The following is an 11926-nucleotide window of genomic DNA, read 5'->3' on the forward strand; positions in this document are numbered from 1 at the left end:
CACTTAGTCTAAACCTACCCTGTTTTAGTTTAAAGCCATTACCCCTTGTCCTGTCACAGCTGGCCCTACTGAAAAGTCAGAGAAGCTTACTTGCTTGGCAACAGCTGCAGCAGCAGGCCCGAGAGAAACTGGTTTGTTTAAACCACACCCCTGCTTTCTATGCAACACCACTTTGTATGTCATGCTGCCTTCCTATAGTTACAAATCCTGGACCAATTTTTAAACTTAGCCTTGTCTCATAGCTTCAGTTAAGACACTGTCATGAACAAAAGTCACGTTTTACAGACCGTGCCTCGCTCTCCTGCAGATGGTGGTATACACTTGAAAATCGGAGTATTACAAACACAAAAAGGTTGTGGTGGCTTGTTGCAGGGAATGAAAATTCCCTGACCGTTTTTGCCACCCCCTTTCATTACAGAGTTCTGTTTGCAGCCTCAGTTACATTAGAATTCATCTGCAGAAGTCTTTCATGTCTCTGCAGTTGATCTTAATTCCCGATCACGTTACTAAACTCTTACAAGTTTAATCGAGAGGTGCCTCCAGTGTTCTACTAGGCTGACACAAATAACACTGTACAAACCAATCTCATTTATAGGTGTAGCTCTACAGCAGACTGTCATACTGTTTGGCTAAAGAGGGTTGTCAGTTTTAAACAGCACGGATGGGTGTAATTCTGTACGGCTACTGGGATTTGATAGGTTTGTTAATTTTCAGTTTGATGCGACTAAATGAAGTGGTAGTGAATGAAATCACAGTACATGAAGATACATACAAAACCAATGAGCTTGTAATTTTCATTTTTCTAGAACCTGTAACCTAATTTGATTATTTTCCAGCTGTAGTCATTAGGAGATGAGCAACTGATTTTAGGATATGACTTCTAAAAAAGTCACTAATTGGCTCTTCTTTTTTTTTTTTCCCCTCTTCAGGGTTCTTTTAAAATAGGGTTTTTGTCTGTTTCCTTTTTGTACAAAATGTTCTGAGGTACCTTTCATTTCTTTTGAATAAAACATCAGCACAATATCAAAAGATTAAAATTGTCTGAAATTACAAATTGACTTGTCAGTTCCTAAAAGAAATGATCTTGAAGGGTTTAAGGCTCTTTCTTACTTTGCACATACATTTTTCTTAAATGGAGATAGCTCTTTTTGCCGAGAAGCAGGCAGAGGGATACGAGGTGTAAGGATGCTACTGACGCTCACAAGCCTTCTGCTTAGAATTTGAAGCATTAACTTAGGACAGATACTCTGAAGTGAAGAGAGAAGATAAATGTTACAAAGCAGTTTTGAAATCAGAAATGTCACTGAAAAATCCTTTACTACTCTATCTTTGTGGAAGGCTTATTTTTTCTATTCAAAAGCAGAGATTTTCTTCCTGAAAGCAACTTTATGTACACTGAAAATTATTCCGTTCAGCTGTCAACAAAGAGGCTGCAGGAAGAGTTGACAGATGTCCTGCCCATCTGTCCCAAAGTGTAATGAAAAAAAAAAAATTAAAATGATTTAGTGCAATTTTAAATTTCAGAAGGCATCTAGCTCCTGATGGGAAAACCGAGGTCACCATAAAGTGGTTTGTCACACAATAAATATTTTGTTACCAGTAATGGTTATATTCAGTCTATCTGTTGCAAATATACAAGTAGTTACTGGAATGAGGACACAAATGGTACCTCCATATGTCAGGGTTTCTATATCCTTTCTAAGTGGACTGATTAAATGACTACAGTGTATTACTGCAATCAGCTGTCAGCAACCCCTAACTTGACTTGTTTTGTATGTACGATGCATCTGTACCTTTTTCTCCCCAGAAAATCTGATTCTTGGTAGTTTTTAGCTGCCAAGACTCAGTCCTTTCAACCAAATGTTATGTTTACTTTGATTTTTGGTACTTTTAGTAAATAGGAAAGCCTATTATGTACACATCTAAGCCACTGAATAACAAAACACACAGTTAAAACTTTGCAGTTTGCTAAATTGCTTGTAATAGAATTAGCCTAAAATGGCATTATAGTTATCCAGCATTGAGAAAAACTCAACACGGTTTGGAGCACTGATGTAAAAAAAACAGGTTAGGATGCATCTTATACCCCAGAGTCTGATTTTATGGCAGAGCTGTCTTCTTACCTACTTCTTAGATGTAATGCATCGGTCCCACTGAATCCTTTAATGGGTGAGCAACCAACCCAGCAAAAGAAGCCGTCATTGCTTCTGTTCACTCTTATTTATGTCTGGAAACAATCACCCACCTCCACAACATTTCAGTTAGTGAATCACATGATAGAGCCATATAAGAGTTTTGGGCAGACTATACATTACACTTCCCATGACTATTAATTATCTGTATTTGTATTTCATTCCAAGAAAAGAATGTCCTTATAAATGAGAAGACGAAAGAGACTAGTGAGCTGTGGCTGCGTCATGAGATGTGTTGAGAGAGGAGCATTTAGGGAAGAAAATCCCATGGTACAAAGCATCAAGAAACCGCATTTTGCAATGTTGTGTATTATTTTGATCACACTTGTTTAAGAAAACCCAATGTGAACTAGAACGAGGTAGGCAAGGTTAACTGGGGTGATTGAAAGAGGCCAGGTGTGTTGGGATTAATGTGAATTAAAGAGGAAATACAGTTCTCTATAAAGAGATTGGGGGTAAACACCAAAGAGGAAATGATTATACTGAATAAAGGTTAAAATATATACCTATATTAATAACTCCTGGCTGCAAAATAGACGTGAAATTTGAATAATTCTGAAAATACTTCCAAAAGGAACAGCTGAGACACCCAAACTCCCCATTTCTCTTTTAAAACAAAAAACACTGCCCCATATTATGTGATTGAACCTGACTGAAGAGGTCCCTTTCACTTCCACATCCTTATGGGATTTGTACATATGTTGGTCATGTGTGGCAGCATTACTGACAGCAATATTTGAAAGATTGTCTGAGCAAATGATTTACCAGGTACTTCCTGCAAGGAATCTAGAAAATGGAAGAGTGGAGAGAATTGTGATCTGTGCTTCAGGAAGCCTCGCTGCAGGGAAGAACCTGTAACTGCCATTAGCAACAGTTCACGTAAGTAACCCTCTGATCAAATCAGAAAACCAAGAGAAAAGTAGCTGTCATAAAACGACTCCTTAAGCCAAATGGAACAAGGAAAGGAAAGCCAAGGGAAGGGCCTTTGGAAAGATGAAAGAACATGGTAGCCAAGGCAGGAAAGGCAGCTGCTGAACTAAACAAATTAGCAGGTTCAAAGAACTGAAAAAATTATAGATGACAAGAATAAAGAATCTGTGAGCACTTTGAACTGAAAGGAGCTGAACCTGCAGCGTGCCCCAAAGCGTGTCATCTCCAGGGTCCCAGGATGCTCAACCAAAGTATTGGTGAAGTCTTGCAAACAAGCACTCTACATCACTGCCTCAGGCTCTGCCCCGTTCTGTGTGCACCTGATAAAGCTCAGCTGAAAGGACAGGCTTGCAGTTCCTGACTGCTCCGCTGCTTCCAGTACTGACATGGCATTTAGCAAAGGGGAAAACCAAGTACAAACTTCTGAAACTGAATCCGAATTCAACCACATCCTGGGATAAAATGTGCTGAGTATTGAAGTTACACAGTAACTCATAGAAGATTTAAGTTTTCAAAATGAAATGGAGTTACATCAAAGCTGAGTTTATTTATGACAAATCATTCATTATATATTACAATAATTACAAACTTTTGGTTTTTACACCTTATTGCCACATTTTTGTTCTTGACACACACAAGATGATCAAGAACATGGATTTAGGCAGTAACAAAAAAAGATACTAAAATTACAAATTTCGTGCCTCATTTCTGTGCCATAGAAAAGGCTATCATCAAAAGAGTAAAGTTACTAACATACAAGGGGATTCCCCTTACACCTTTTTTCCCAGGAACTTTTGTCATCTAATGTATAGTAAATATATATATACACACACACGCATGTCTCTTGCAAACATACACATTCACACATTTACATAATCACTGTGAATTTGAAATCTCTCCTCCAGCAGAAAGCTCCCAGTCATCTTACTTGAACGTCTAATGGAAAAAAAGAAATTCTGAAGTCCATGGTTTTAAATTAGTCGCCCTATTTCTGAGCCAGCTGTTACCTTCTCCCTACACAGGGATGCCAGCGTAACAAAAGGGTATTGCAGTTTGTGACAAACAGCATCCAACCTACCTTCACCACAGGAAAGGTCTACTAGGGATACTGTCCCTCTTGTACCTAGTCTGAGTCACTACTGCTGCTTGAGGAGTCTGTTGACATAACTTCTACATCATCTTCATTCTCTTTATTGTGTCCTGGAGGCTCCAACATGAAGTCATTACTATGATTAGGAGGTAGCATGTTCATTGACATATCACTTGACTGCCAAGGATACTGAGGAGCGAGCACATCTAGGAAAAAAGGGGGATAATCAATCAAACTATCAGCTTTGTATATCAACAAATTCAACCAGACAGCTCAACTAGAACTCCAATTTAAAATTAAAACAAATCTTAAAATCCTTCCTGAATTTCAGACAGAGGAAACCCTCCAGTAACAGCTGGAAAACATATCATGATGGAGCCATTCTATCACTGTAAAAGCCAACTCTGCCAGGGAGGCCCCTTTATGTAGATGGCTCTTGTTCTCTCATCACTCCACTTCAAAACAGTCTATATTCATACAGAGCTTTTCATCTTCAAAGCACAGTTTGAACTGACTTAACATTCACAACCACTGGCAGTAATGAAAACTGTCACCCTCTGTCAGTATGCAAAAATAGATGAAAACATTACATCAAAAAAACCCAAACACTTAAGGTAGACCATAGAAATTCAGAGTAAAAGGTTTTATCCAAATTTGGCTGAAACACCTTGGTTATTATCTTTCCAACAGCAGATATGGTGCAGCAAGCGCAAAGGAGAAGAGCATCCTACTACAAAACCAGGGCCACAGAGATACTTGAGAGGTGGGAATGTCCCCCTATGCCCCAGTCAGGCCAGCCTCAGTTGCCTCTGACTTCTCTCAGCTCTTGCTGTTTCTTCTCCTCCTATGTCCAAAGCCATCTCACACTGCTCTCCCTACCAACCTACCCTCCCTCCACAACACTTCTTAGACTCTCCCTTCCTTGCCCCCAAACCAGCTCCCATTTCAAAGCTGCAGTACACATCTATATGCCATTTCTGCTCCCTTCCTTTTTATTTATGCTCCTGCTGCTGTGCTTCAGTTCTCCTGCACTTATTACCAGGCACTGTAGCTAGGTCTGTCCCATAAAAGAAACCAGCTATCTCCCACTTACACCAAGAATTAAAAATAATTAGGAAGAGTCAGAAGTGAACAAAAGCCCACCCACACGGGACTTTGAGTACAGAAAAAAGAGGGCACTGTCTAAGCAGGGCGTCACATATGGTAGACTTACTCTCACTCAGGCGCTGCCCAACTCAGAAGCACACAGACTCCACACATTGTAGCTTCTGATCTTTAAGTCTGCAGACACCTGAGATTCCACACAGGAACTACAGCCACAGTCCCCTAATACCAGATGCATTACCTAGCTGTACAAATCCAACCCACCAGCGCCTGAGAGGACATAATGCAGCCTTTATACCAGTTCTGTGCCCGCTTTAGGAAGACCAAAAATAGCACCAGGTGATCTCACCCCAGCTGCGGTGAAGTTAACCAACTTTATTTGAACCAGCTGAGAATGTAAGCCAGTGTTTTACATCCTGTGGCCAGGGCAGCCTCTATTTTCTTTTAAATGAAGTTTTGACATTTCCCTCTTACCTGACAGTCTAGTAATTAGAAGATTTCCCCTGACATAGGAGACTCACATTCAGTTAAGAACTTTAAGGAGTTTAAATCCCACATTTTCTAGCTTCTCAAGAGAAAAGTCCTAAAGAGTGGGCTTTCAGTTCCCACAGAGACAGCACTCAAAAGTTAAAGGAGCAAGTTTGCGTCCCCTAAATCAGCCATAACAGGCTCTTCAGAAACAACTCCATGAAAGACACAACCTGAACATCTTCTCTGACCATATTTCAAAAGAACAGAAAAGACACATGGTCCCACCCTCAGCACTTCCCTGCTGGGTTTCTATGGGCAGATGGCAGGGTCCCGCTCCTATTCAACTCACTGACCCATATTATCCAAGGCCAGAGGTTTAGAAAGCGAGATGATGCAGAACTTTAAGTCACTTCTTAAGAGGTGACAAGAGAGTTAGACAGATGATTGGAAACACAAAATCCAAGTTTTCTATTTCTCCAATGGAGTCACAATATGTTTGGGTTTTTAATATACTCAATATAATTTTTGAAAACAAGCTTTCCATAACACCTGCAAGTAGCTTAACAGACAGGTAAGAACTGTTACAGATCTATGAATCCAAACTAAGAATTTTTCCACAATTCAATCTAACCATGGTAGATTAATGCTGCACAGGTACGGAACCACTGAATTCTCAATTCAATTACTGTAATTTACTGCTAAATTCTATTTTAGCGTGAATCAATGAATGCCACTAAAGTTGGCGGAATTGCCCATCTCACTACGCAATTGAGGGATTAAAGCTTGAATCCTACACTCAGGGTACTACCTCACCAGCTGTCCTTTGCAATGTCTTTTCAATCCAGAACTTCCAAGCAAACAGTCTTGCTATATAGAGCGTAGCCTTAAAGGAAGGTAGTGGATGACAATACACACCTTTTCTTCTGAACAGATCTTTAACAGTTCCATGCTTTGTCAGCACTGCTAAGAAAAGTTTGCTTTGAAAATGATTCTTTTCAATATGATTTGATAATAACTTACAGCAATTTAAATAAGTGATTTGAAGGGTAACTAAGTGAGTTTTGTTTACACTGACTTAGTTGTAGTGTCTGCAGTATGAGTTCGCAATGAAATAAAATGATGCAATTCCTAATTGTTAACTTTATTTACTAGATCTTCACTGCTAGGGAACAACATTAGCCATAATTTTCATTATTTTAACTCTGATTTGCCTTTGCTAAGGGAAATGCATAATTGCTACGACTGTAAAAAGAATAAAGAAAAGCAAAACAAAACTGAGCTGCTCTTACCTGGCAGTCTGCCTGCTGCAAGTGCATCCCCTGGTAAGTGTCCATTAACTCCATTTGTGGATGGGTTGTTCATCTGACCCAGGAGACCACTCCTCATTTCCAGATCTGTAGGATATGGCCTACGTGGGTCCCCTTAAAAAAAAAAAAAAAAAACAAAAACCACACCACACCCAAATAAATGTTTTTAAATATTTAACAATTGTCTTGCAGACATTAACTTTTTCTTCAGTGCCTAGTTTCCTGATCAAAAAAACCCATATTGTGATTGTTTGGCTCAGCAATGAGCATCACACCTGTTTTGTTAAAATCCAAGTCTATGTCTTTGACTTTGTTTGTTCAAACTTGGCAAAAAAAAAAAAAAAAGCACAGCAGAAAAAAACCCCAACCCAACAAACAAACTTCCCCCATGTTTAGAAGATTTCTGCTCTCCCAGCTACTTCACAGCTAAACAGCAAGGACAGGAATTGGAAAAAAAAACACATTCTAATTTTGGACAAGGAGGATATTTCCCAAAGTTGAAACCTGACATAATGAAAATGCTGCTTTTGACTCCACTGATTACTAACATCCTCTGTAAAGAATATTATGAGGAGCAGGAGGGAACACAACCAAGCACATGGAAAAGACTTTTAACATACTTGGTTCTAACTTAAAATTGGGGCCAACATTCAGGGGAAAAAAGCAAATAAAGGAGAACAGAGGAGGCCAGTCAGTAATGGAAGCATGCAGTTTCACAGCCTTTTGAAGATGTACGTAAAGTCTACAGGACATTGGATATCCGTTTTTGTTGAAAATATTAGATACAACAGCTGAAAACAATGTTACTCTAATATACCACAGTGGTTTTCACTACATAAAAGCATTAGAAGACTAGATACTGACCATGCTTCATTATTTAAATAAAAACAAAAAAAAAATGACATGATGTCATAAAATAAAAAAAGTCATAAACATGACAGTTACCTGGTACCCATGTCAGAGGGGCACAAACAGCATTGCTAGCACTGATCCTATGGGCGTATTTAATTATTTCTTCAGAGGAAATGGCACCTGGGAAAAGGGAAGGAAAGTTACTATATTCTCAAGAGATTGAATCATTCAATTATTTCAGAATATTGGACGCTAATATTGAACAGACTGGGAATGTAATTTTGTCAAAAATTAAGAGCATGCTTCAAATGCAGTGACTGCTTAGAGGACTCTTAGATAAGGCAAGGACAAGCTTAGCAGTGAACTGATTTTACAGCCAAAAGTTCACTACAACCTTAATATTAAACAGTTCTTCAACCTTGTGAAAAACACAAACCAATCTCTTAAGCAGTGTACTTCCCCAGCATGATTTGTAAGACAACTTCAGCATCTGCTTTATTATGGAATTTTCTGTAATAAAGAATTTTTTACTGTTTGTTTAGTAACTGTAGAGCACACATGTAGCAGTCGTCCTAAATATGTGCCGGTATTACACTAATAGAAACTTTATGAAGTTCCTTGATTTTACAGATGAAAGAGGTATAACAAAATGATAAAAGACACTGTAAAAACACACACAAAGAATACTCCTCCCACAGAAAAAAAAAGTCAGCTTAGTTTGGCAAGTGCCACAGAGTAGCAGGAATTGCTACAAATACAAACCATTATCACCAGCTAGTCAGTCTTTCAAATACAACGCGCATGCACACAAACATTCTCCCTTTCCTCACTAGACCTACTGAGGCAATCTGGTGAGACACTTACGTAATCAGATACAGTATTATCAGTCCAAGAAGAGAGTTGAGACACTTGAATTTAAGTTTAATATTAAAGATACATTTGCCACAAAAAGTAATTGTTTCCCGCCTTTATTCTGAGGAAATGCTTATAGGTTCATAATGAAATGCAAATTTGTTTACACACAAAGCATCTAAAATCTGTGATAGAAGAATTAAAAAAATTAAAATAACCCTAACTTGAGCTGACTAGCAATTTTCTTTACAGCTGTATTTAGTGTGTACAATCATGAATACTCACCTTTTCTTGCCTTTTCAATTGATTTCAGCTTTTCCTTTGCTTGATAAACAGCTGTTGCCTAGTTGTAAAAAAACCAACAAACGAAACCAAACTTTCAATGCATCTTTAATTTGTAAACTTCTACATCAAGTTGGATCTGTGAATAAACCCTTGCATTTAATTGCATTTTTAAGAGAGAAAGTATTCAGTGAACATTTTCAAAATATACAGAAGTAAAGCAGGTTTGGAAGAAAATTAGCATTATAAACCAAAACTGAATACCATGATAACTAAACAGTATTTGACTACTGAAAAAAACCCCTAAACCACAAAGCTCTTATGAAGTTTCAAATATTTAAATCATCTCAAACTAACACAACACCACTTTCTCCAGAACCACCTTTTTCACAAGTAGATGCTCAAAAGCAAACACATCATTATGAACTTACCAGTATGTGCTCTGCTTCTTTTAGTTGTTTCTGCAGCTGCTGAATATCATTATCCCTCTTTTCGACTACCTTTTCCAAAAGCTGCATTTCATGATGGATTTTCCCCTGATCAACTGCCAACTTCATTAGCTCTTGAAACTCTCCGTCTCTCTGAATCAGCAGTTCCAGGATCTATTGAACAAAAGTTTTGTAGAACTTTTAATTTAGCTAGAGTAACAACACACCCTTGATCGTGCTGCAAAGAAGAGCAACTGACATCCATCGAGTGTTACTGTTTGCATGAAAAATGAAACAAAATTTCTTCCTCTGTTTGCAGAAACAGCCTATGAAACATGCAACAAATGAAGAAGCAAACAACATGAGGGCCAAGAATGCCTTAGTAATGGGGCCAAAACCTCATTGTCACTATTAGCCTGAGTATAGGCAAGGACAAAGGAAGAAAGAAAGGAAAAAATTAAAAGTAAAACATTGTGCTTACCCAAAGAAAAACAGTTTAGAAAGTCAGCTTACCTGGCTCTCCTCTCCCGGTTGTGGAAGCTTCTGGTTTCTTGAAATTGCCAAAATTTCAATCAGTTCCCTGAAATGAAAACTCTGTGTTGGCACAACTTTCTAGGGCATTATTTGTAAATCACATCAAGTCATCCCAAAATTGTCAGAGTACTGATATCATTACAAAAGTATTCACAGGATTGAGTATTTTATAGTTTTATAGTACAGTGTTGGCAGGGATTTCTCAACTAAGAGTAATTCTGTGAATAGTCTCACGATTGGAGCACGTTTTCTTTTTTAGTCTTTGAGCTCATGAAGTGCTCATGTGTATTTGTTCTCAGCAAAAGAAGCTGAGAGAAGAAACAGCACAATGAAATGCATTCATATCCTACTTCTGCCTTTGTTTGTTGCAAGAGGCCATTAAAGTTCTTTTCACTATTTTACTTCTCTGCTTTTCCTCTGTTTTTTCCCAGCAGAGCAAGCTTCACGATTGGGTTTAGAGCAATTAAGCCTACGCTTTCAAACACCTAAAGAGTTTGTTGTGAAACTACTGTTATAGCAACAAGTATTTCCACAATGGTGTATCAGCTGTATATCAAACACACACAAATACCAAAAAACTAATAATATTCAGGTGCTAGGTTAGAAGTGCTTCTCAAACAAACCTCTTCATCACACTACCAGGTACCCATTTACTTTGCCACCATTCTGAAAAGCCATCAAGAACCTCAGAGGGGACTCACTAAACAACACGACCACAATGCAAAAAGGCATTTTCTGTAAATTCAGCAAATTTATTTGGCTTCTAAGGCTGTGGATGGCAGTTCAATGCTACACATGAGTAACTCTCTGTCTGAAGACACTGTCCCTGGAACAGTACCAATTCTTTGCATGGTCCAGTGCCAGCAGCTCAAGTGGGACGTACAACTAACACAGCAGTGGGGCCAGAACCTTAAAATGAAAATGGATACTTTTCGAAATGTCTGAAAAAGCCCCTCACCAGTGAAGCTCTACCTAGCTTCTTGGTCACTCCTGAACACTAAAGTAATTTAAAACAATTTAGAGAATAAAGAAACTTGTCGTTATCACATAAGCTTTATTACAACTGACCAGCACTGAGCAGTAGCAAATAAAATCAGTTTTAAGTAGGTAAACTACTGCCACATCATGCCTGATGTCATGGAGGGTTGTAATTCTGTCCTGTGTTAGCTGGATAACACACAGATGCGGATTCAAAACTATGCAAGGGCAGAATAAACATGTTTGTTAATTTTTGCCCCTACCACCAAACCAGTACCGTGACTGCGAAAGGCCTAGCTCCACAGTGCTGCAACACTTTGCTGATCAACAGGAAGGTTCACTAAACACTGCTGAGGCTTGCCCTGGATTCATTATGGCAGAATATTAGTCTCAAGATTTAAAAAAAAAGAAAAAGTTTAGAGAAAAAGCAAGTCTTTTTTTTTTTTTTCCAAAACACACATTCTCCAGCAACCTGTATGTCACAATAAAATCTAAAGCTGAAAATAAAACCTAACCAGAAACAACAAGAGCAATTGACCAATATATTTTCCTTGTCCTACCAGTGGTAATCATAAGAGAGTGAGCCAGCCACACAGACAGTATGGGTTATTTCCCTTTGAAAAAGTTTTCCTAAACTCCTGTTCTCCTTGAGAGGAGGAAAATCGTTAGGAACCAGTTTAACTGCATTGCCAGCTGTGCCTCCACAACATGGTGGACAACCTGGGACGAGGGATATCGGTCCAGCCTCAAGAGCAGGGGACTAAGTATCTGAGCATTTCTATCACTCCAAAGGCGAGCTCTGCAACCTGCTTTGAGCGAGTTTAACACTAATACAGGGCAGTGAGTAGAACGGCTTAAGTCACGCAACACCATCTACAAATTTCTGACTTAAACGTAATTTTTAGT

At 38.6% G+C, this 11926-nt stretch overlaps 1 protein-coding gene and 1 long non-coding RNA gene across 2 annotated transcripts in view; one reads left to right on the forward strand and one right to left on the reverse strand.

Moving 5' to 3' along the window:
* The window catches only part of LOC118452893, a 10661-nt gene extending 649 nt beyond the window's left edge, over positions 1–10012 (forward strand). The window contains exons 2-3 of the long non-coding RNA XR_004842765.1: positions 4903–4975; positions 9828–10012. This is a non-coding gene — a long non-coding RNA (uncharacterized LOC118452893). The remainder of the gene's footprint in view (positions 1–4902; positions 4976–9827) is intronic.
* MED4 (mediator complex subunit 4) lies at positions 3628–10333 on the reverse strand. The gene is made up of 6 exons (XM_035900342.1): positions 10022–10333; positions 9512–9682; positions 9084–9141; positions 8040–8126; positions 7077–7208; positions 3628–4418 (listed from the first exon to the last, which is right to left on the reverse strand). Exons 2-6 carry the CDS (start codon positions 9635–9637, stop codon positions 4246–4248), a joined length of 576 nt encoding a protein of 191 aa, XP_035756235.1. The 5' UTR covers positions 9638–9682; positions 10022–10333; the 3' UTR covers positions 3628–4245.
* Between the last annotated feature and the right edge of the window lie 1593 nt (positions 10334–11926).

Source organism: Egretta garzetta, unplaced genomic scaffold (assembly GCF_000687185.1).
Source record: "Egretta garzetta isolate BGI_Z169 unplaced genomic scaffold, ASM68718v1 scaffold268, whole genome shotgun sequence".
Lineage (NCBI taxonomy): Eukaryota > Metazoa > Chordata > Aves > Pelecaniformes > Ardeidae > Egretta > Egretta garzetta.